General features: G+C 38.5%; 1 protein-coding gene across 1 annotated transcript; it reads right to left on the bottom strand.

The window, feature by feature from the left end:
* Positions 1-1,514: 1,514 nt before the first annotated feature.
* GORAB (golgin, RAB6 interacting) lies at positions 1,515-24,579 on the bottom strand. The gene is made up of 5 exons (XM_069545615.1): positions 24,408-24,579; positions 16,118-16,466; positions 13,848-13,949; positions 11,156-11,296; positions 1,515-3,517 (listed from the first exon to the last, which is right to left on the bottom strand). Exons 1-5 carry the CDS (start codon positions 24,541-24,543, stop codon positions 3,058-3,060), a joined length of 1,188 nt encoding a protein of 395 aa, XP_069401716.1. The 5' UTR covers positions 24,544-24,579; the 3' UTR covers positions 1,515-3,057.
* Positions 24,580-26,269: the final 1,690 nt, after the last annotated feature.

The raw sequence follows: 26,269 nt of genomic DNA, 5'->3' as shown, positions 1-26,269 counted from the left end.
TGAGAGTGCTGTTGCCAAATCCAAACAAAGAATGAGAGAAGTTTACAGCTGAGTTTTTCACTCTGTAATTCAAATGGCAATCCAGCAATGAAATACGTTCTAGGAATTCCAATCAGAGATTTTTAACATCTGACTTGGAAACCAGCTGTGTTCTCAGTGAGTACAAAGATTTACCACCTGCAATTGCTATAATTCAGGACAATTATGCAGATGTGAAACACTTGAAAAAACTCTTCATTTTTAAATGCAATTTTAAAAACCATGCTTTAGGGAAGCTGGATTCTCAGAAACCTATAAAAATGGCTCATATAATAAAGAAAGTAGGGCCTCAAGTTGCAAGAACCTTTAAATTCAGGAATTCAAGTTTACTACTCTTCAAAGTATGCTTTTTAAAGATAATGAGTGAAAATCACTACAATTTTCTAAACACTATCTTTTAAATAGAACAAGCGAGATAACAAAGCAGTTAACTCTGAAATTACATAGCATATTATTAAGAGCCTTGATAACAGCTGGAGCAGTGGAAGGAAAAGGAGTTCACCACCAGAGGAACAGTTCTATGAAGCACCCCAGTAAACTCATGGCAGGAATTTTGAGCCAATAGTTTCATTCGTAGAAATAACAATTATTGTGGATTTCTGAATTCATATATCAAAAGCCTTTCAAATGTATTTTATGATTTTAAAAGATACCAGGGCTATCCTGGAAAAGCCAGTGCATGTGGTCCTCATACCAATAAGCCCCCATTCTCATTCATTTGCTCTGTTCCTCTCACACATGGGAGACAGCTGCCTTGCACAAAACTGACGCAATATAACTTTGTCACTTATATCACCACCTGAGCACTTGGATACCACCCTGGGAAAGTCAAGCAAGGTAAAATAATGGTTTCAGGGACTTTTATAGACATATTTGAAAGCATTTCACATGTACAAACACAAATCCTGAATATGTTAGAGAGCAAAATTTTCAAGTAGAAGAATGCAGTGAGCTTCATGGCCTTACATACGTAAGAGATATATCATGAGTTTAAAACTGCAACTTTACCAGCACTTTAATACGAGCAAGTTGGCCAGCATGCTGTAAGCAAAAGTTCTGACTCTCTAATTCCTCAACTGTAAAGTAAGACGATTAAACTGAGTCACCTCTGAGGTCCCATCCAATTCATTTACTTCACAGTTCTCCTTCCTCCTTGTACTTTTATGTAAAAGTATAAACTGAGAACCAGACTGTGTGTGCTCAGCTGCTCAGTCGTGTCCAACTCTTTGCAATCCCATGGACTGTAGCCCGCCAGGCTCCTCTGTCCAAGGAATTATCCAGGGAAGAATATTGGAGTGGGGTTGTCATCTCCTCCTCCAGGGGATCTTCCCAACCCAGGGTCTGAACCCACATCTCTTGCGTCCCTTGCCTGGGCAGGTGGATTCTTTACCACTGAGCCACCTGGGAAGTCCCTACCACATGAACAAACAGGATGCATTATTGCCACAAAGTGCTTAAGAATACACACTCAACTGTTTAAACTTGTCACATTATAAATGCATTAGAATCATTTATTCATTAGAAAAATAATTGTTTTGAACAATGAAGCTTTCAGTTTTTATGTACGTAATTCATAAATAAAAAAACAACTATCTAAGTGTTTCTGTTCAGAGAGGTCAGTAATGGAAAGCTATAAATTCAACTCAAATTACATAATATAAAAAGCTCACCTGCATTACTAGAAGGTAATATCTTTAAACAAACTCATTTTAAAATAGGATGCCCCCAACTTTTTCAGAACTTATAATGGATACAATATTACATTTGTCCTTATCTTCTCTTTTAATAGTTCTTTAAGCCCTAAAATGTAACATTTGTACTTTCAGAATTTCTGATAAATAGATCATAATTTCATGTGATAGTTACACATTCACATATAGTACAATGTAGTGGTCAAGTATTAGTGATCGCAATTAACAAATTTTAACAATTTTAATGTTCCATGACAGGATAATTTATATCCAACATATAAAACACACACATGTAACTTTAAGGAAAAAAATATATCACCTTTAAATAATCAAAAGTAGCAATCAGATTTTCTGTATTATTTTCAGCCTGTAGAAGGGTTTTCACTGCCTAAATGTAAGCAATGTGCTGATTAGAAAAGAGATAATATATTAATAGTACAATTATATATACCGTGGTATATTTATACATATCTATGTTTGTAGGTGGGTGCATGTATACCAACAGCCAACTTAAGGTGTCTGGTTCTTTTTGTAAACTATAACTTCCAAGTTGTATTTTACACGAGTAAGATCTGAATAGATAATTCAACCTCGTACTTTTGTCTCTCATTCTCTTTTCCACATGTTCGCTTTTGTGTCTCTTTATTGATTACATGCGGAGAAGGTGATGGCACCCCACTCCAGTACTCTTGCCTGGCAAATCCCATGGCCAGAGGAGCCTGGTGGGTCGCGAAGAGTCGGAGACGACTGACCAACTTCACTTTTACTTTTCACTTTCATGTACTGGAGAGGGAAATGGCAAACCACTCCAGTGCTCTTGCCTGGAGAATCCCAGGGATGGGGGAGCCTGGCGGGCTGCCGGCTATGGGGTCACACAGAGTCAGACATGACTGAAGTGACTTAGCAGCAGCAGCAGCATTGATTACATGAAATAGAACTCTCATTTCCAACATTTCTCCTAGGAGAAGTTAAATAAGTTCCATTAAGTACTGATTATCATTTTTTACTTTACATTTCTATATTCACCTGGTCTGAGAAAAACAATTAACCATGTAGTTTTTCTTCTATCCTTCAAAATCACTTGTTTTCACCCAGTAATAAGGATACAATGGAAGACCTGGATTAAAATCAAGGTAAACTATGCCCACATATAAAAAACTATCATAATCTGAAATTTTTCTACAACCTCCAAACATGTTATACTAAAACTAATGGATTTAAAAAATAATATTGTTTTGAAGGGGCATCTATCATAGGTCATGGCAGAATCTACAACAGAAAGTCTACTGAATACCCCATTTAATTGTAAAGAACAAACACGGACACTTCACGTGATGAGAGAGGCTGAAATGTCTTTTACGGCAGTTTCAACCTCTTGGTTTGACCGTTCTGGATCAAGAAGGGCAATGCTATTGGAGTTCTCCCCCTGTTTGTCTACCTTTGGGGAAGCAGCCTGGTCTTGAGGCTGTTTGTTCTCTTTAGCCAAGTCTAAGGTCGCGCTCTCCCCAGAAGGCTGACTGGACCTCTCTAAATGAACCACTTGTTTCCTTGCTTCTGCTTCTTGCTCACACAGCAGTCTCTCCACCTCCACCTCGAGCTCCAAAGTCTCCTCGTCGGCGTGCACATCCAGCTGTTGCATCAACTCCTCCAGCTTCTTGGCCTTGCGGAGCTCGTTCTGCTGGATGATCGTACAAAGGTGTTCAGTGAGCTGCTCTTTAAGCTCAGTCTTGCGCTGCAGCTCTAGCTTTGCTGTCACGTACTCCGCTTCAGCCCTGTCAAACCGCTTCCTGCAGGAGCAGATAGAAACACTGGTCTATTAGCTAGCTATTGAAGGAGACAGTCAGAGGGCTAGACACAGTAACTCCCATACCAGAAAAAATGATGTATGCAGAAAATATGGCTATTAATACTTTACAAACACCTGTCTACATGTTAGACCAAGTAGGGTACTGCTGCAGAAACTTCCACAACATGCAAGTCTGGACTCTCCTAACCTAACCACATTTTCCTGTACCCATTTTCTCTTTCCAAGGCTATGCGTGAATGAAACCAGGCTAAAAAGTTAATTCAGTGGCGTGCTAGCTCCAGTGGGGGAAAGCCCTAATATGCAGTGTTTGTCAATTTCTGTAGTAAAACTATGATTACCATGGCCAATTTCAAGCTACTGATGTGATATCCCTGAATGCAGAATTGGGAAGAGATACACAAACTCTCTCATGAACCAGGGCAAGCCAGCTCTAGCATGCTGCTGCTACTGCTAAGTCGCGTCAGTCGTGTCCGACTCTGTGCGACCCCATAGACGGAAGCCCACCAGGCTCCTCTGTCCCTGGGATTCTCCAGGCAAGAACACTGGAGAGGGCTGCCATTTCCTTCTCCAATGTATGAAAGTGAAAAATGAAAGTGAAGTCGCTCAGTTGTGTCCGACCCCTAGCGACCCCATGGACTGTAGCCCACCAGGCCCCTCCGTCCATGGGATTTCCCAGGCAAGAGTACTGGAGTGGGGTGCCATTGCCCTCTCCAGCTCTAGCATATAGCCAGTTAAATTTATGAGAGGTATAACAATGGATGGAGAAAGCAGAAAAATCTGTATCTCTTGACTAAATGGATTAGAAAAGGGAGAAACCTTTTGGTGGAGAAAGACATGGACGGAGAAAGACATGGACATAGCACCTATTGCTTGTGAGAACCAAAAATGTCTCCAGATATTACCAAATGTCTCCTACGGGGCAAAACTGCCCCCAGTTGAGAAGACCCAGGTTGTTTTCACCCTGTCCACTCTGCAACAGACTACTGTGAGACTTTTACTAAGAAAAGCCAATTATTTTTACATATATAGAAACTCCATAGGTAGATAATGCCAGTCTTATTTGATGCAGGGTAATTCTACTGAGGATGTCAATTTATGATCTCCCTTTTGTTTTTTTCATTTGTCTTTCCATATAATGTGTCGCTTTTCTTTTTGTCTAGACCAGGTTGATTCCTACCTACCAACTAATTATTCTATTTAGTTACTACTAACGGAAGTTAGTGCAGCCTCCAGTTTTGAAGGCTATGCTGCCTTACCCGTTATGATTGCCTTACCTTGAGTGCGTGCACGCTCAGTCGCTTCAGTTGTGTCCACCTCTTTGCGATCCTATGGACCGTAGCCTGCCAGGCTCCTCAGTCCATGAGATTCTCCAGGTAAGAGTACTGAAGTGGATTGCCATGCCCTCTTCCAGGGGATCTTTCTGATTCAGGGATCAAACCTGAGTCCCCTGCATTACAGGCGGAGGATTCTTTACTGCAGAGCCACCAGGGAAGCCCTGCCTTACCTTACTCAATGTAATAGTAATTTCCAGTAATAGAGTTATGGCAAAAAGAGAAATAGGTATGATCTCCTTATGCAAGAGTCTCAGAAGGAAATACAGTGAAAAATAAATAAATAAAAGGCCTTGCTTTTAGAGAACCCAGGGTTCAAAACCTACCTTTGTCATTTACAATGTGTGTACATCTTTTGGCAAAAGCCTTTTCTGGATGTGATGAACAGATATTGAGTCATACTAGCTCAAGTACAGAGGGGGTTTTATTGTAGGATGTAAGAGGCAATCTCACAGGCATGTCATCAGAATAAAGGGCTCTTCTCTTCAATGGTCAGAAACCAGAGTTTCTTTCTTTTAGGCTTTCCTGTCATATTCACAGCCCAATATGGCCACCAGCTGTGTGATATCAAATTCTCTTCAATCAAACCCTCCATGTTCCAAAATTCCTTCTGGCTGGGTTGGCTTGGCTTGACTTACATCAATTTAAACAGAACCCTTAGTGCCAGGTCATGCCAGGCCCCTCAGTTCAGTTTATGGATTAAATGTTCTGGGGTTCCCATTTTTGTTATCAAGTGTGCCCCAGGCACATGTTGACACCATGAAAACAAAACACAGCCACATTCTGGTGGAAGAGGCTGAAAAAAAGGCAGGCAGTGACTAAATATTCCAGTATAGTGAGCAGGGGTAGTTTTGTGAACTAAGTCTTGGTTTGTCTATAAAATGGTGATGATAATAATACCTCATAGGAGTGTTAACTAAGCATTAAATAGAAAAAACAGGGCAAGTGTCTAGCCCAGTGCCTGGTAGGCATTCAAGAAACAGAACTTCCTCTTCAGAGCACCAGAACTGAAAAGTACTGTTAGTATATCACTAAACATGTATCTGGGCTTTCCTGGTGGCTCAGATGGTAAAGGATTTGCCTACAATACAGGAAACCTGGGTTTGATCCATGGGTGGGGAAGATTCCCTAGAGAAGGGCATGGCAACCCACTCCAGTATTCTTGCTTGGAGAATCCCATGGACAAAGGAGCCTGGTGGGCAATAGTCCATGGGATCATGACTGAGCAACTAAGCACACAAATATTTACAATTAAACTTATTAAACAATTTAAGGACTTAAGGTTTACATTTGAAAACTTTTACATAATGTTCACTTCTCATATCTAATTATTTTACTGTCATCTAGTAAATATCAGAATAAGAACAAGCTGTTTTTCAACTACCCCTATGTTAAAAGAATTGTTACAAAGGAGGGTATGTGGGGTATATGGATCCCTTATTCCCATATTTTATAATATCCTACCTATGAATGTTCTTCCATCAAGCTTGAGAGCTCTGACAACATTTTCTAGAGGTATATGTATCTTGTCCCTCCCCTTGACTCAAGCCCCACTTCTCTGCAAGTCTGTGGTCAGCCTCAGTCAGTCAAAGTCAGTTAGTAAAGATTTACTGACTAGGCTCATGAATGCTGAATTGAAATAAAATTTGCAAATCAGTCCCTAGGTTTCTACTGATCTTTCACTCTGAATAAATCATTGAAGATTCTGCATTTTGTTTATTTATTTAAAGTCCTCTGGCCAGAAACATACACATATATATATTACAGTGATTTATGTTAAAAAAATATTGATTAGTTTCACAAACTGCACTACAAGTCTGGGGGTCAAGTGGATAATACCAAATCAGACTATGAAGACATACTTTGGAACAGAATAATAAGAGCATTATACATGATACAGTAAGACAAATTGAACTGGAAATGTAATTATAGAATCATTTTGTTATTTTAAAGGAATCTTGAATGATTTAATGAATGTTATTTAAAGGATTCTAGAAACTATCTCTTGGTTTCAGTATCCCTGAAATTTTTTTAAAACACCATTAACCCTTGGCATGCATTAGGTCCCACTGAAATTAAAAGTTTTCTTAGACCTTTTAGTTCTTTAGTTTCTTTTCTGAACAGTTCTAACTATTTGTAAGTATCAATATATCATAATTTTTATTCTTTCTTAGAAGTTTTCCAGAGAACAAAGAGAAAATTTACTTATAATATTTTGAAAAAACAGACTAATTATATTTTACAGTTACTTTATCAGTCCACTGGGCCCTTTTAGAATCTAAGCTACATTATGGGATTGTTGAAATACACTTTTTCCTATTTTTTGAAACATTTGTCATTTTCTCACCCTAGGAATTACTTCCTCATTACTCATCTGTTATTCCCATGTATGCTAAAAAATTAAAATAATAAGATAACAGAGAATGATGGAATGACCTAAAAGGATAATACAATAATGAACTGCTTAGTTTCCTTACTGTTTTGCCAAAGTATTACATCACCTTTTAATAAAGTATAAAATTAGACTGGAAACATCGTACTTATAATCTGCTCTTAGCTTTCACTAAACACAAGTGAGGATTAGTTTTCATTTTCTACCCAGAAGAGCAAAGAAAATTTACAGAGGAAGACATCTGCAGTTATTGAACGTGAAAGTGTTAGTCACTCGGCTGTATCCCAGTTTGCAACCCCATGGGCTGTAACCCTCCAGGCTCCTCCTCTGTCCATGGACTTCTCCAGGCAAGAATACTGGAGTGGGTAGCCATTCCCTTCTCCAGGGGATCATCCTGATCCAGGGTTTGAACCTGGGTCTCCTGGATTAGAGGCAGATTCTTTACCATCTGAGCCACCAGGGAGGCCAATTTTGTAGTTATTAGACAAATCAAAAGATGCATGTGTGGCAGGCTAAAAAATGACCCCCCAAAGATATTCGATTCCTATTCCCAAGAATCTGTGAACATTACCTCAAATGGCAAAAGATGTGACAGAGTTTAAGATTTTAAGAGGAATTTATTTTTGATTATCCAGCTGGGTTCTAAATGCAACCGCATGTTTCCTTTTGAGAAAGAGGCAGAGAACATTTTGAGAGAAAACAGGAGGAAGCAGTGTGACCTTGGAGGCACAGAACTGAGCAGCGCCGCCACAAGCCAAGGTATGTCTTCAGCCACCAGACACCGAAAGAGAAAAGAAATATACTCTTCCCCAGAGTCTCTGACGGAATGGCAACCCTGCTAACATCTGACTTCAGACTTCTGGTTTCTAGAAGCACAAGAGAATACATTTCTATTGTTTTAAGCCACTGACTTTTCCATAATTTGTTATGGCAGTCCTGCCAAATCAACATGGTTTCCCTGGTAGCTCAGAAGAATTCACCAGCAGTGTGGGATACCTAGGTTCGATCCCTGGGTCAGGAAGATCCCCTGGAGAAGGGAATGGCAACCCACTCCAGTATTCTTGCCTGGAGAATTCCATGGACAGAGGAGCCTGGCGGGCTGCAGTCCCTGGGGTTGCCGAAGAGTCAGACACCACTGAGCACGGCAAATAGTGAATATTGTTTTTCCTGGTATTCTGTTGTTCAGTTGCTCAGTCGTGTCCAACTCTTTGCGATCCCATGTGCTGCAGCACACTAGGCTTCCCTGTCTTTCACCATCTCCCGAAATTTGCTCAAATTCAAGTCCACTGAGTCGGTAATGCCATCCAACCATCTCATCTTCTGATGTCACCTTCTCCTCCTGCCTTCTATCTTTCCCAGTCTACTGAGGGTTAAAGAAAAGTTCTACAGGGAGTTTTACAAGCTGGTCTGCACAGCACAGGGCAGCACTGTAATCACAGCTGTGAACAGCAGCAGCCGTGACAACTCTCTCCAGCTGGCTCATCCCAAGTGTCATCTTCTCAGAGGTGTCTACCCTGACACTGCTCTACAGAAACCAGTTTTAAGGTGAATTCTGGCCTATTTGCATAGATGAACCTTTTGTGGGCAGAACAACATTTTTATTTAAACAAAGTCAAGGAAATCTCCCACAGAACCAATGAAACTGACTATCCTGGGGATTACCTTCAGCAGAAGTCTAGACCATAATACTATTATCAGCAGTAAAGAATTCACCTGCAGTGTGGGATACCTGGGTTTGATCCCTGGGTCAGGAAGATCCCCTGGAGAAGGGAATGGCAACCCACTCCAGTATAATAACTGCCTAACAACCACAGCTGTAAATTTAGAAAATGTTGTCTTAATCTTCTGCATGACCCTAGTTCTAGGCTAAGTACAGCCCTGGTTCTAGGCTAAATTGTCTATAGCTCTCTTTGACTTAATTCAAGAGCTTATGTTTTTAAAAATAATGTTACACATACAATAAGGATATTTACAAACATCTATTTCAGTGTTAGTACCATGATAAACTGTCATTTTTAGCTTGTTAAGAGATGCAACAATTTATCATGTAAAATCTTTTTACTATATAAAGTGTACAAAAATGTCATGAAAAAATACTCATATACTGTGGGGTATTATTTCCTTTAACCAGCAATCCCACTTTCTTTGTGGTTCTCTGAAGGCTAAAACAATGGCATTTCTTATATAATGTTCAATGCATAAAGGCATCCTTCTCCAGCCCTTCCCTAGGACAAAATTAAAACATGATCAAATGATTTTTCTGTTAGGACATCCAGAATATTCAGAATTATTCATTTAAAGAGCTAAAAAGGCATAAAAACATTCCTCTGGCAAACTTGTTACAGAGGAAAAATGTGCTAAAAATCTAGTCTTAGTCTAATCTTAATAAAATCTTGGTTACCTCCTTAATGACCTTATTAATAGAAACAGAACCACCAGTTATCAGCTACTGATGGCATTAATTTATGTAGTTAATTAATAAAAGCAACCCATTAGTTCTAATAGCATACGGTCAAACAACAATTACAAAAATCACAAGGACACCACAAACCTCTTTCTTAAACAATAAACAGTGAATTAAAAACCACAATCAAGCATTTCCGCTTTATTAAATTGTTATATAAACATTCTGATGCTGTGGTTTACTCTGGACTAATGAGGCATTCTGATTGATTTCTACTGTTACAGAGAAAGATGCAAAACTGAGTCATTAACACAGCATTCCCTTGTGAAAAAAGACAAACCAGGATGATTAAAGCAATGTTGAAAAGACTGAAAACCCTGAAATTGGACTTAATTTTTTGCTCTTTTATCTGTTTAAAGTTCATGTAATTCTTTACATGTGTTTGTTTTGAGAACATGCAATGATGATTTTTTCTCTTAAAAAAAAAAAATGCCAGTCATTGAAACCAAGGAAACATGTGACAGCAAACCATTTTACACAGAGCATAACTGAAAAAGAAAAAAGGAAAAAACTTCAAGCTTTCAATACAGAGTGGTATTTTCCTTAAAATACTCAAAGGCTTTTAAAAAACCACCTAGATCTTTCTTTGATGAAAACTGAAATGAGTACTAGGCTAATCCTTTGACCATCTCAGATAATCAAAATTTCTTAAAGAAAGAGCACAGACTTGGTGTTAGAATAATATAGCGTTCTGGAGGAAGTCATTCAGACTTTTAAAGAGTCTCAAATATTAAACAGCTGATGGCTTAGCAGGAAAGACTAAAATATAAATAAATAAAGCAAGAAATCCTCTAACAGGGATATAACAAGGTTAATGAGTAGGGCAGATTCAAGAGTTAATGAAGACTTCAAGAAGGAGATAATTTGATTAGACAGCACATTAAAAAGTGAGATATTACTTTGCCAACAAAGGTCCATACAGTCAAAGCTATGGTTTTCCAGTAGTCATGTATGGATGTGAGAGTTGGACCAAAAAGAAAGCTGAGCACTGAAGAATTGATGCTTTTGAACTGTGGTGTTGGAGAAGACTCTTGAGAGTCCCTTGGACTGCAAGGAGAAAAAACCAGTCAGTCGTAAAGGAAGTTAGTCCTGAATATTCATTAGGAGGACTGATGCTGAAGCTGATGCTCCAATACTTTGGCCACCTGATACAACGAGTTGACTCACTGGAAAAGACCCTGATGCTGGGAAAGACTGAAAGCAGGAGGAGAAGGGGATGACAGGGGATGAAATGGTTGGATGGCATCACCAACTTGATGGACATGAGTTTGAGCAAGCTCCAGGAGTTGGACACAACTGAGCGACTGAACTGGCTAAAAACTGGAATAGGTACAGCACCAATACTATTGTTATGAGGCTTGACAATGATATACATAAATGCCTCTGGCCCAGCTAACAATATACATTAACTAAATCAGACTCCTAACTCACCGAGCATACGAATAGTCGAGGCTGGCCTGATCAATCCGGTTCCTGAGGATTCCAATGTCAGCTGACACCATGTCATCTAAAGCCTGTAACTCCTTCTGGATCCTCTTCAGTTTCATGGTTTCTGCCTGAGTTCTTTTAGATCTATGAGATGAGGAACATGAGTGGAAAAATAAGAACATTTTAAAATCACATGTCCACATACAACTGAAAAAAATCTACTGTATATACAATACGATTATAGCATATAATTTTAAAAACTAGAAAGAAAAACTGAAATAAAACTAATGCTAGTAATATTTTAGTATATCTCCAAAACAGCATTTGCACTTTTTCCTCTTATGATTCCAAATTTTATTACTAGTATATATTGTTTTTCGACATAAGAGAAAAAGTAATATTAAAAAAATAACAATAAATCATTCACTCATATGATTTATATATTCATTCCCTAAGCACTAAAAGGATGTACCTGTATAGAGAACTGGATATATTAGAGTATTGAACACAACTTTTCAAATTCCTTAAACTCTTCTTGCAAAGCCCATTTTCATTTGTCTGATACTCAATGGACACCAAGAACAGATGCCAGCATCTGCTAAACATTATTTCTTTGTATATCTGAGAACGTCTACGTGGTTTTAATTTTTAGGACTCATTTCTTCAAACTTCTACTGTTTTGACTCCTCTTCTGTAGGCAAAACTATAGGTCCTCAAAATTTTTTCCAGGGCTCAAAACCAAACACTCTATTTGGCCCCTTGTTTAAGGGCAACCTCAGCCCTCTCATCACTCCCAAGTACATCATCTACCTCAGAAACAATAAACAAATACAAAGCCAACCTTTAATCACGATTTCTCTTGTTTCAAAATGTCATACACATTCTCAAAGGAAAAGAAAACTCTCAACACCACCACCATACTGCGACTTGATTTCTATTCCATTATGCATTTACTCTTGTTTACTGTCTACAAAAGTTAACCAAGTGATTTTTTTTATTTCAAATATTAATGATTCAGGCTTCCCAGGTGGCTCAGTGGTAAAGAACCTATCTGCCAAACAGGAGAGGCAACAGACGCAGGTTTGATCCCTGGGTTGGGAAGATCCCCTGGAGAAAATGGCAATCCACTCCAGCATTCATGCCTGGGAAATCTCAGGAACATAGGAGCCTGGTGGGCTACAGTCCATGGGGTCACAGAATGGGACACAACTGAGCAAACATGCTTTAATATCCGCTGTCCATTTATTAATAATCTACTCAGGTTACATTTCCTTACATTTCTGTCTACAGCAGTGCTGTCTTAAATCAAAATCATATAAAGAAAAACAAGTACTGAGCCTGTAAATCTTTTTGTAAAATCTCCAGTCAACAGCCTCCCTAACCTCTTACAAATAGAAGACTACTAAAATACATTTCAATAATCACACTGTTTTCCTTCTTGAAATGTAAGTCAAGTTGAAATTTTCTATGCTTCATGAAAGATCAAGATGTACAGTAAGAGAAAAAAAAATCATTAGTTTTAAATACATATATCCCTTTGGCAGATAAAATCCTGAATTACTCTGATACCTACTTACCTTTCTCTCCAGCCCTATGCCTTCCTCTCCCCCTGACACATACCCTAGCTTTAATGAGAAATAATTCTGCTAGACTTTTCTGGAGATCTAAAAAAAAAAACCAATGCCACTGAATAGTTGTTGGCATTTAGTTCTCACTATTCTCAAACACTACTTCATTGACTGAGCTTGGTTTCCTAAGGCCACAGCATACCAGAAACTATAAACTAAAAGGGAAGAGTGGGTAAGGGATGGGAAAGAGGCTCAAACAGGACTGTTGCTGTTCCAGGCCCGTGCAATGCAGCAAGGGAAACGGGACTGCTGACAAACTGGTTCTGAAGGTGAGAGAAAAGCAGAATCATACACAATATAAAACAGTGCTCTTAAGGGCAACCTAGAGTCATGGATAAAGTTAAGTTATATCATGTATCTTTTATCAGTGGGGGCAGGATAAAATTTTAAAATGGCCATAAAAAATACAATTAAGATTTGTGGGAGTATAAGTCACTTACTCGGAATAATCTTATTCCTCTACATGTCAGATGATTAAGCTGAGGTCAAAATTAAAACCTACATTTGTTGCCAACTTACTTATGAAGAAAGAAAGTGAAAGTGTTAGTTGCTCAGTCATGTCTGACTCTTTGCGACCCAATTGACTGTAGCCCACCAGACTTCTCTGTCCATGGGAATTCTCCAGACACGAATACTGGAGTGGGTTGTCATTCCCTTCTCCAGGGGATCTTCCCAACCCAGGAATCAAACCCGGGTCTCCTACACTGAAAGCAGCTTCTTCACCATCTGAGCCACCAGGGAAGCCCAATTTACTTATACTGACAGCTATTTACTGCTCCCTTATGAGTATGTAGTTGGTTAAAACTAAAAAACACTGATGATGATCTTAAGTTTTAACTGCATCTATATTCATAAATACATTATAATCTATGCTTTAAAAGCCTTCCTTAATAAATTAAGACTGGAATCTCTGTATCACTTGTAAAGCATAATTTGCTAAATAGGTCTTAAAAGTAATGACTGTAGAGAAAATGTCATTTATTAGAACAGACATAGGAAAATAAATACAGAACATGACAAAACTGATTACAGGTTACAAACAACCTCTCCTGGTTCAGGTGCCTCACCTTTCTGCAATAGCTTTAGCCAAAAGAGCTTTCTTACGTTTATTTTTCTCTTCCATTAGCCGCTGTTCTTGCTGGAGGACTTCCCAACGAGATTTTTCTTGCCTTGGGAGCAAATGTATACAAATGAGCTTTTGGTACTTTTCCACACCTTGCCAGTCTCAGTTCCTAAGTATAAAATTCAATCAACCAGATTATATACATATATATATTTTTTTTTTCTCCAAAAAAAAGTTCTCTTAAAAGGAACCCATCTGCAGTTCATTATTTGGTTCTAATAGGAACAAAGACTATAATTTGATGTAAAGGCTTAGATAATTGGCCCTTTGAAATCTATTATACACATATAAGCTAGAAATCCACAAACTTGAAGCCAGAGTACTATGGCATTTTTTAGGAGTACAAAGAAACTTGTTTAAGTTAATCATGTATTATATGCAAAATAGATAGCAAAATAAATTGTTCTATAGCTAATGTCAAATCTTTTAAGAGTTTTCTGTAACAAACAATAACCAATGTTTATTTCATATATTTTTCTTTCAATTTGTTCACTTCTTTCTAGCTCTTGTTTTTAAAGAGTGAGACACTAAGAAATAAATGCTGGGCTCAAAAAAAACTCCAAAGATCTACAAACATGAATTGTCTTCCAATCTATCCAATTCTAAAATACATTAAAATTTTCTGTAAATTCACAAACTTAATGTCAATGCAAATTAAACAAGGTAATGACAAAGCCGTCTGTCCCTATTACTGTCATTTCTCACAGCCATTGTATCAAAAACCTCCCTTCTGAGACCTAGTAACCACTTGCAAAATTATCCTTTTCTCTTTATTCCTATTATCTCCACCTTAGTGCTGCCACTGGTCCTTGCTCATTTTTACTGTTTGCAGGCTTCTCCTCCCCAGATACTTTAGTTGCAGCTCAAACCAGTACCCTCTGTCAAATGATCCGCAGCACTGATACGGGGATGTTCTCGGTTAGTTTTATCAGAGCATCATTTCCCTTGTGGGGTCAAGGAACTCACTAGATAGGCATCTTCAGCTTCCAAGCCCTTCTTCATACTTCTTTAATTCTCTACAATTTTCTGGGCTATCGTGTGCCTCTTTCAGAAAAGTGAGATGTCATCTCTGAACATTCTCTAATATATAGCTTTCCTTTTCCTCTCTTATAGCCTCAGAATTTCTCCTTTTCAACAACCATTCCCGAGATGACATTTCTTCTATGAAAATTTTCTCAAGTACCTAAAATGATAATAATAATTTTCCTAATGACATTCAATCTCAATTTTCCAATTTAAGCCCCCCTCCCCAACTTGTTTCAGGACTATGAGAGTAGATTACATTTAAAATATTAAATGTAGGCACATTTAATTTTGGTTCCATAATTCAAATGGCTTTATATCTCTTGTCAAAATGATTCATTGGCGGTAAACCCTGGTGGGCAGGAAACACTTTAAACTTAGTAGAGAATCTGGATCAGCAGAGATTGGAAAAAGAGCTGAGATTAGATAAAACATACGACACTTTGAAAAAGAGTGACTCAGAAAATGGAAAACAGAAAGAGACTATTCTTTCTTCCCTGTGAGTGATAAATCAGGAGAAACAAAGAAGGGTTATTCATACACAGGTTATATAATAGAAAAAAACTGATTATAAGAATTCACAAGTCACAGAATGGCAACTGCCACAAGAATGTGGCTAAATTCAGGAGATGGTTTCTGATACCAATACAACAAATAAAGAAATCTCATGACGAATTATTTAATTTGTCCTCTCAATTCTCTATACTCTTTCCTTAAATCTTCATGTCTCTTCACAAGCACCCTATTCTGGGTCATTGAAGATGCTATCTCAAAGTTGAAAGAATGAGTTCAATCTGGGCAGGAGTATCATACAAATAAGAACTGGTTCTGGTGAGTGTAAAGGGCACAGACTTTGGACCCAGAGACTTGCATGTGAACCCCAACTCTATTACTTATTAGCAGGGTATTCACTTTGGGAACACAGTATCTTTTCTAAGATATCGCATCCGTGAAGTGAAAACAACGAACAAGCATCCTAAGACTGTTGTGAAGACTCAATAACATAAAACATATAAAATGCTTAACACTGCTACTTATATTTAGGTCGTAGCTATTTTCCAATAGTTTATTCATCACATTTCTAGGTTAGACTATCAAACAAAATATTAAAACTGTATTTCTTCAAAGTTCACTGGGGAAAAAAAAAGGTAAAATGGAAAGATAGTCTCATGGATATATAGACTTACTAACAATTCCACTTTCTTTTTTTCCAATTGGCAATCTGGTTTTGGAGGCAGAACCTCAGCATTTTTGTGAACTTCATGGGAATTCTTAAGTCCCAGTTCCTTTTGTTGACTTTCAGTACCCTGTGGTTTTCCATCACCAACAGGAGAGGTGAGCGTAAGGGGAGTAGGAAGAGAAGAACTTGGTCTCTGAGTATTAAATCTTTGTTTTGGTGCAGAAAGCAGCTGCTCTGGAGGTAATGAGGTTGACCCATCTTGAAGTCCAAATTTTTGACTTTGCTCTTGAAGGGCTCTTTCTCGCTGAAGTTGTTGTCGACTTTTCTTCCCAGGGAGACGCCGCTGTGGTTCAAACGGATCTATATATAAAAAAAAGAATGGAGAAAAATTCCTTTGTGTGAGCAGCAAATAATTATAACTTCTCTAAGAAAATAAAGCATTAACATTCAACTCTAGTAATTCTGCAGGGTTTTTCTTCCCTTGTCTTCTTTAAAATCCCAGGGGAAAATCTGCCATCTTCCTGCAGAATCTGACAGTTCTCTGATCATACTGCTAACATTTAACAAAAACTATCCTACTTGTCAATTTATGTTTGAGGAAGTCCATTTCTTTAGTGAGTTAGGCCTTAGAATACAAAGCAAGGTTTCATCCTGATTTGCTGTCAGAAATATGACCAAAGTTGGCAGACAAATGAATTCACTGATATGTCTTAAGTTTGATTGATGGTTCTGTCTGTTCTTCTGAAATAAAATGGTGGCTTTTTTCAAATGGGCTTCACCTTTTTCAAATCTTAACAGATCTTAGGGTAATTTAATACATAGGTAGACACAATACACAAAGTATTACCGAATGAAGTCTTTTAATTTTAGGGATGCTAGTTAACCCTAAATTGCTTCCTTTCATCTTCCAAACAGCCTGGGCCTATGTTCCCCAAAGTTCAGTTAGCCTTTAATCAATGTATGCAAGCTAATTTTAATAGCAGCCTGAGCAAAGAAATAGAGGAAGACAAAATAATCGGGAGAAGTATTTTTTTTAAAAAGTATTATGAATTAAATGATAAGAAAGTAATTAAATGTACTTTTTTGGACTGTCCATACCAGTATTAACCTTGTAGGTCAGACAACTGGAGACTTTGACTCACATTCACACTATGCTTAAGATCAATAAGTGATATAGTCCATTAAGTGCCCAAGAAATGAAACTGGTAAGTTTTTGTAAATGAACTAAATGGGGTTTGTAAAACCTAATAATGACCTCTGAAACGACATAAGCTTATTATTTAAATTTCCCAAAGGAGAGTTAAAGCTTGAGAGTCAAATTTCCATTGTTGCTTTTCTCCACCTCAGTAACCTTAGGCAAGTCAACTGATTATTAATATTCTACACCTCAGTTTCTTCATCTGTCAAACTGGCTGAAAATTTACTTGCTTTACTTAACTCAAGGAGTTGGTGTAAGAATTAAATGAAATATGGAAAGAAAGTATTTTCAAAAGACATATAATCAAAAGTAAAATTTTATTACTATTGACTTTAGCCAGAAACACAAAGTAGTGTACTATATCTTGCAACAGAAACCTATTCTAGACTACTGATCTTTATTCACACCATCAGAAAATGTCATTGAGCCTGTTTACCTTTCAGTTATACTTGTTAGTTGAATTATTAATATCTCTCTGAAAGTGAGTAATGCAACTTCCATTTTATTTTGCATTTTCACAGAACCTACCTATGACATTAAAAATGCTAATTTTTAAACTCCCAAACAACAAATCAGGTCACTTAAGAATTAAACAAATGACAAGAAAACCTTTTGGAACTAGTAAGTCATTCTAGCAAGGTTGCAGAATATATATAAGATTAATATACAAAAACCAATCACTTTCCTAGCAGCAATGAACAAGTAGAATTTGATATAAAAAACTAGAGTTACATTTATGTTAGCATTCAAAAAAAGGATTACTTAGATATAAATCTAGCAAAATATGTACAAGATCTAAGAGGAAAACTACAAAACTCAAATGATATCAGGGAACTAAACAAATGGAGAGATATTCCACATTCATGGATAAGAAGACTTAACACTGTCAAGATGTCAATGTCAGTTCATCCTGAACTCATCTATAGACTCAGAGCAACACCAATTAAAATCCCAGCAAGTTATTTTGTGGATACTAACAAACTGATTCTCAAGTTTATATAGAGAGGCAAAAGATCCAGAATAATCAATAAAATATTGAAGAACAAAGTTGGACTGGCACTCCTGGACTTTAACACTTACTATAAAACTATAGTAATGAGAGTGGGAATTAGCAGAAGAACAGAATAAAGATCAATGGAATAGAACAGAGAGCACAGCAATAGGCCCACTTTAACACAGTCAACTGATCTTTGACAAGGGTGCAAAGGCAATACAATAGAACAAAAATATTCAACAAATGGCACAAAAATAAATCTAGACACAGACTTATACCTTTCACTCAAAATGAATCATAGATCTAATGCAAAACTCAACTATAAAACTCCTAAAAGACAACACAGGAGAAAATCTAGAAGATGTCAAGTATAGCAGTGAATTTCAGATATAATACCAAAAGAGATAACGGATAAACTATACTTGAGGAAAATTTAAAACTTCTGCTCTGTGGAAGACAATGTCAAAGGAAGAGAAGACAAGTCACAAACTGGAAGAAAACATTTGCAACTGACACATCTAACAAAAGACTGCAATCTAAAATATACACAGAATTCTTAAAGCTCAACAATAAGAAAACAACCGCATTAAAAAATGGGTCAGAAACCTTAACAGTTATCTTGTCACCAAAGAAGACATACACATAACAACTATGCATATGAAAAGAATCTAAACCATATACCACAGGGAAATGCAAATTAAAATGAAATACCACTACACAAATAGCAAATGGCAAATAGATGGGAATCCAATGGAAAGAATGAGAGACTTTATTTTCTTGGGCTCCAAAATCACTGCAGGTGGTGACTGCAGCCATGATATTAAAGATGCTTGCTCCTTGGAAGAAAAGTTATGACCAACCTAGACAGCATATTAAAAAAGCAGAGACATTACTTTGCCAACAAAGGTCCACCTAGTCAAAGCTATGGTTTTTCCAGTAGTCATGTATGGATGTGAGAGCTGGACTATAAAGAAAGCTGAGCGCTGAAGAATTGATGCTTTTGAACTGTGGTGTTGGAGAAGACTCTTGAGAGTCCCTTCAACTGTAAGGAGACCCAACCAGTCCATCCTAAAGGAAATCAGCCCTGAATATTCATTGGAAGGACTGATGCTGAAGCTGATACTGCAATACTTTGGCCACCTGATGTGAAGAACTGACTCACTGGAAAAGACCCTGATGCTGGGAAAGACTGAAGGTGGGAGGAGATGGGGATGACAGAGGGTGAGATGGTTGGATGGCACCACCGAATCAATGGACATGTGTTTCAGTAAACTCTGGGAGTTGGTGATGGACAGGGAAGCCTGGCGTGCTGCAGTCCATGGGGTCATAAAGAATCGGACACGACTGAGAGACTGAACTGAACTGAACTGATCCACCGCACAACCATTAGAAAGGCCCCAAATCTGTCGCACAGAGAATATCAAATGTGGGTGAGGATGTGGAGCAACCTGAACTCTTTCATTGTTGGTGAGAATGCAAAATGGTAGTCACTTTGGAAGACAGTTTGGTGGTTTCTCACAACTAAACATTTCTTAACATATGATTTAGCAATTGTGCTCTTTAGTATTTTTAATGAGATAAAAACTCATATCCACACAAAAACCTGAACATGGACGTTTATAGAAGCTTAATTCATAACTGCCAAAACCTGGAATCAACCGAGATGTCTTTCAGTAGGTGAATGGATAAACTGTAGTACATACAGACCAATGGGATATTATTCAAAGCTAAAAATAAAAGATATCAGCTATCAAGCCACACAGAGCATGGGGGAACCTTAACTGCATACTACTAAGAGAGAGAAAACAATCTGAAAAGGCTATATACTGTATGATTCCAACTATATGACATTTTGGAAAAGGTAAAACTATGCAGACAGTAAAAGGATCAGTAATTGCTAAGGTTTAAGGAGAGAAGAGAATGAACAGGCAGAGAAAAGAGGATATTTAGGGCAGTGTAAATATACTGTATACTATAATGACAGATACATGACATCATGCATTTGTCCAAACTTGTAGAATGTATAACACCAAGAGTGAACCCTAATGTAAACTACAGACTCGGGTGACTATGTCGGGCCAATGAAAGTTATAACAAATGTGTCACTCTGGCAGAAGACGTTGATACTGGGGATGGCTATGTACCTGTTGGGGCAGGGACTATCTGGGAAACCTCTGCATCTACCTGTCAGTTTTGCCATCAACCTAAAACTGCTCTTAAAAAATTCAGTCTTTAGGAATAATTGGGGGCGGGGGGAAGGAACATGCTCTTTTGCATACTTTTTTGGGAGGCTGCAAGTATCAAGGAGGCTGTGGTCAACTAGGAGCACAAGTATAGTTTAAAGGGGACAATCCATTAGCCACCTCTAACCTACCCCATGGACTATACAGTCCACGGAATTCTCCAAGCCAGAATACTGGTGTGGGTACCCTTTCCCTTCTCCAGCTCTTCCCAACCCAGGGATCAAACCCAGGTCTCCCGCATTGCACGCAGATTAATTACTAGCTGAGCCACCAGGGAAGCCCTTAAAGATGACAGCTGTCACTAAAAAATTTATGTCCATGTTACCAGACATTCTGATTTTTCACTAGAAAAATTCAGATTTTCATGTAAAATATAGAGTACTGTATCAATCAAGAAAATCTAGGTTATGCTATAGGGCAAAGAACCCTGGAAACTTTATGGTTTTAAACAACAAAGGTTTATTTCTTAAAGCTAAGTGCCAACTGAAGGCCAGCAGGGGCTTCCTGCTGATCAGCCTCTCAGGGCTCCAGCCTGACTACCCAGTCAGTGTTTGCTAGCCCCCAGGGCAGGTAAGAAAAGAGCTTAGGAAGGTCTCGGTTTAGCAATTAATTGCTCTGACCCGGGAGTGACATAACACTTATGCTTACAATTCAATGCTGAACTAGCACTAGGTCTGATACAATAACAAGTGCAACAGGAATCTACTGGGAAGAGAAGTGAACCAGAAATAATTTCCTCAGTATTAATTTAAAAGAAGTTTTAAGAGTAGATAATCCAAAAAGGGGGGAGGGGATGAAAAAATGAATATTTTTGGCTTAAATCAAGCCAGTGGGCTGAGTTTGTGATCTTTGTTCTACATCCTTTAATTAAGCCCTGCTTTCCCCACCCAAGACAATCATCATTTGAATCATATGTTAATCATTCCCTTCCTTTGATTTTTATGTCATACTGTGTCTACAAATACTTCTTTTAAATGTTATATTATTTAGTTATTTTAACTTTATATAAAGGGTGTCATGCAGGATATAATCTTCTTTAACTTAATATGATATTGCCATTATTCATCCATGTTGTTCATGTCGCTGTAGCCATTTAATTTTAACGCTGTATAATACTCTATTGAGAATATTCTCTAAGAGTCTACTGATCTTCTACTGATGGAAGCATTTATTGCCAATGCTCACTTCACAGTCTTCTCCCACTACAGTGAACTATGACAGCACCAAATCATGGAGGGTAGTGCTATATGGAACAATCACCTGTCAGCCCACGTTAGACATGAAATTGGAGTGAAAAATAACCTTTACAATTTCAAATAACTGATATTTGAGGGCTATACGTTACTGCAGCTTAACTTGGCTTAACCTGATTTCACTATTATCAATACTTTTGAAACTGCATTTGCCCCTTCTTGATCATATTCCCTTGCCTTCCCACCACCCTAAATTTTGTGTTTTATTCCTTTAATTTTTTTAATATATTCCCTATATTCCTAAATGAATATGCCTGCTTTGTATGATTTTGGTAGCAGACTGTATATATTCTTCTGCAATGTGCTCTTTTCACATATTAAGTCTATGAAATTTATACATGCTAATACACACGGCTTGCAGTTCAATTCCCACTAGCTGGATAGTAGCCCAGTGGATGATTATACCACAATTTATTTATCCGTTGCCTTGTTAATGAACACTAGGTTGCTTCCAGCTTTTTAATATTATAAACAATATAAACAAGAGTATTAAGAACATTTTTGACTTTCCCAGATGCCCGTATGGGCTTCGCTAGACTATTGCTGTCTTTATTTTTGCTGGCAACCAACTCCATCTTCATAGATTATTTACATATATTTTTAAGGCTGGAGAACAGCTGGAAAGAGCATTAAAATAAAAGATTCAGCTCTTTTAGTTTTACAAATGAGAAATCCAAGACAAAAAGATTTAGAGGCAGAGCTGCGAGATCCACTATTTTCAATCACTGTGGTTGGCTGAGTACACAAAATGCTGAGATGTTTTCTTAAGATAGTCAAAAACTAGTTGTTGTCTATGTTCTAACATCTCAGTGAAATGATAGGTCTTAAAGTTAAGGTCCTTCATCCCCTCTCTATACCAAATTATGGAGATATTTAGAAATGTACTTTCAAATAATGAATCCAATGTTCAATTCAGAGAAGGCAAAGGCACCCCACTCCAATACTCTTGCCTGGAAAATCCCATGGACAGAGGAGCCTGGAAGGCTGCAGTCCATGGGGTCCCTAAGAGTTGGAGACAACTGAGCAACTTCACTTTCACTTTTCACTTTCATGCACTGGAGAAGGAAATGGCAACCCACTCCAGTACTCCTGCCTGGAGAATCCCAGGGACGGGGAAGCCTGGTGGGCTGCTGTCTATGAGGTAGCACAGAGCTGGACACAACTGAAGTGACTTTGCAACAGCAGTAGCAGCAGTGTTCAATTTAGCATTAAGTGTTCCTTCCCTGGGCAAACTCACCTCTACTAACACACAATCTCCGTGAAATACTGCCAAGCGCCATCCAACCACCAGCAGAGTAACATTTCTGTTAATTCTGTAGCAAGCTCTGGTACAACATCTACTATCATATTATATTATAGTTTGTCTCCTCAGCAGACTATAAGCTCTTTGAAGGCAGGGATGAAATTCTGATTGTATCAGCATCCCTAATGCAGAAGCTGCCCCCCTTAACTTTGGGTCAGATCAGAATCAGGGTACTAGTACCAGGAATGTCAGTTAATTACAAACTTTAGTGTAACTTTTATGATTCAGCTTTTAAAAGGTCTCTGGGTCAGTCAAAATTTTCCTGATCCAGATAATCTACACTGCTATCACATTACAGGTTTACTTCCTTTTCACTCCTCAGGCCTAGATTATCTTCACCGCCATGCTAAAAAAAAAAAAAAAAAAAAAGCTGATCTGAGCAACATCCAACTTTTTCTCACACTCTAATAAAAGGAATAGAAGGGATTATTAATTTTCCCCCAGAATGTGTTAAGTTATGGTACCAAGAGTGGTATAAACTCACAGAAGAAGTGTGTACTAGCAAGATCACTATACACGACTTTATGAAATTTCAATCATAAAGCACAGTTTATATTACGAGTTTCTCAGCAAATATCAGCAAATTTAACTTCCTCATTAAAAAATAACAAAACAGTAAAAGTCCATTTAGTGATTACACTATAAAGATGGAGAAGCAAGCACAAAGTTTTAGCTTACACTGAAGTCAGTAGATATGCATGTCTATAGATTGATAGACAGATAGCTGTACATTTCACACCTAATCTCTCAAAGACCCTTTTGGTTTGCTGACTCTCAAGAGTTGGAAGGAACTGCAAAAATCATCTGGCAACCAGAAGTGAATGCAAGACTCCAGATGTATCATGACAAACTGCAACTTTCTGCATTTATTCAGATCCTTGTGCTTCCTTTTCCCAATCACTGCTTCTATACATACACCACAATTTAACTCTAATACGATGTGTGCCCCTCCTTCCTTTACTCTGACCCCAACCCTCCAACCAGTGATCTGTGCAGCAAGCCTCCTACAGGTCACTTCCTTTCCCAAGTCCCATTTCTTTCCCAGGGAAAAGTCAAATCCCTGAAATAACTCTCTTTTTAAAAAGTAGATCTCAGTCTCGTGGGTCTGCCACACACCCCCACCGCCACCTCAGCCGTGGGCTCCAAGTGCATCCAGCTCCCGAGACCCCTCAATCCTGTCCTCCGATTTACAGCTCCCTGTCCCTAAAACAGGTAACCCTTTTCCCCGCCCCCTTTCGCTCAAAAACTGCAGCCCCGCCCCTTCCCTTAACGGATCGAAGAATTAAAGCTCTGCAGACCCGTCCCTTTACCTTTAGTCTGCTTTAGTCGCCTCAGCTCCTCCTCAGAGAAGCCAGCCCAACCCTGCGCCATCCACCTTGGCTTGCCAGCACGCTTAGTACCCCAAACCTCTGAGCCCCGACTGCCAACACGACTACCCAGGCACATCCGGGTTCTTCCCCTGCCGCGGCGGACCAACCAATCAGCGCATCGAACTCTGGACGCAAGGCCCCCTTCTCCCTTGCAGCAGGACCCGGATCTCTTTCAGGCTGTCTCCGGCAGTGCCTGATAAAGTGCATTAGGAAATCGTGGCTTCTTCGTTCCGTTTGACCTGGCTTTTCTCTTTCTCCCTGTCTCCTGTGCTTGTTGGATTATCGCTTCAAGAGGAAAAAGAGGAAATACCGATGCGAGTAGGCTGGAGATAAACAAGCAGTGAGAAAGTGGCTACGAGTCGGTGGCGGAGAAGGGAGGACAGACCCTGCCTCTAGGGGCTGTTTGTAAATTTACTGGAGCGGAGCCCTCTGCGTGGCGGTCATGCGAGGTTTCACTGCGTGATCTGTAGAGGGTTCCTTTAAAATTGCACTGACTTTACCTGCAGGTTGACTCAAGAATGTCCAGGTTTAAGCTTTTAATTATAAAGAATCATTTCAGAAGACTGGGGTATAATAGTGGGAAAGGAACGGACACGTGTAACAGCATGGTTAGGTCTCCCAGAGGCCGTTGCGGCTCCCAGATTTCTGTTGATCGCGGCTCGGTTTTTTGATGTGTGAATGATTCTCGCTAATCTGTCACCTTTCTCCTAAGGGAAGTCTAAGTCCCGCCTCAAAAGCAATCTTTCCTCTCTGTTTATGTTCAGTGAAGGCAGTGTAAAACGTGGACTAGGGGGGATGGGAAAATGTTTCCTAGGCGTCGCCTGCCTAGAGTCCCAATCTCAAGGTCCTAGTATTACCTTAAACAGGTAACCACTCTGGGCTACCGTTTCTCGTTTTAAGCAAGATTTCAGAGATTAAAAGATGCAAACGTTGTCTAAGTACATGTAGATCAGAATGATTTAAATATCACATTTAATTTTTCCTATTCTCTTTTCATTGTTTTGCCTTTTTAAAACCAGTTATTTTAGCTTACATTTAAGAATTACATGTATGGCTTTTGGGTTTAATGTATCACTATTTTTAAACAAATTGAAATTAAGGAGTAGACTAAAAATACTCCCCCAGGAAAAGAGTTGGAATGAGTATTTCAAGCTTAAGTAGGTGATTAGAAGGTGAAGGGTGTTTGGAATTCTTGTAACCTCTAAGCTTTTAAACTTTAAAAACGGTTTCTTAAATTTAGTTGTGTACAAACGGTTCTTTTTAAATATGGACAGATTTTCTAACATTTAGAAATTAAAAGGCCATCCAAAAGGATTGGAGGAGTCAGATTCATACAGTTTTTTAAGATAGCCACCTCCCTGGTGGCTCAAACGGTAAAGAAATCTGCGTGCCATGCAAGAGACTTGGGTTCGATCCCTGGGAGGGGAAGATCCCCTGGAGAAGGGAATGGCTGCCCACTCTGGTTTTCTTGCCTGGAGAATTCCATGGACAGAGGTGGGCTACAGTCCTTGGGGTCACAAAGAGCCAGACACAACTGAGCGACTTTCACTTTTCTTGGTGCCTCGTTTCTTCATATAATGTAAACTAATGACTATTTTCCTGGGAGTTTATCTTCAAAGTTCTTTCTGTTGAGAACCCTTTATATCTTGGATTGAGAGACTACAAATTGGTTTTACTGGTTCCTAGAAGTTTCATTTTATACCAGATTTTAAGATAATTTTAAAACCAGATTTGAAGTAATTTTTTCAGCTTATAGCATAAATTAGGCTTTTACCCCAGGTATGATACAGGGCTCAGATATC

This window comes from Ovis canadensis, chromosome 12 (genome assembly GCF_042477335.2).
Source record: "Ovis canadensis isolate MfBH-ARS-UI-01 breed Bighorn chromosome 12, ARS-UI_OviCan_v2, whole genome shotgun sequence".
Lineage (NCBI taxonomy): Eukaryota > Metazoa > Chordata > Mammalia > Artiodactyla > Bovidae > Ovis > Ovis canadensis.
This window is presented reverse-complemented; position numbering and strand designations above follow the sequence as displayed.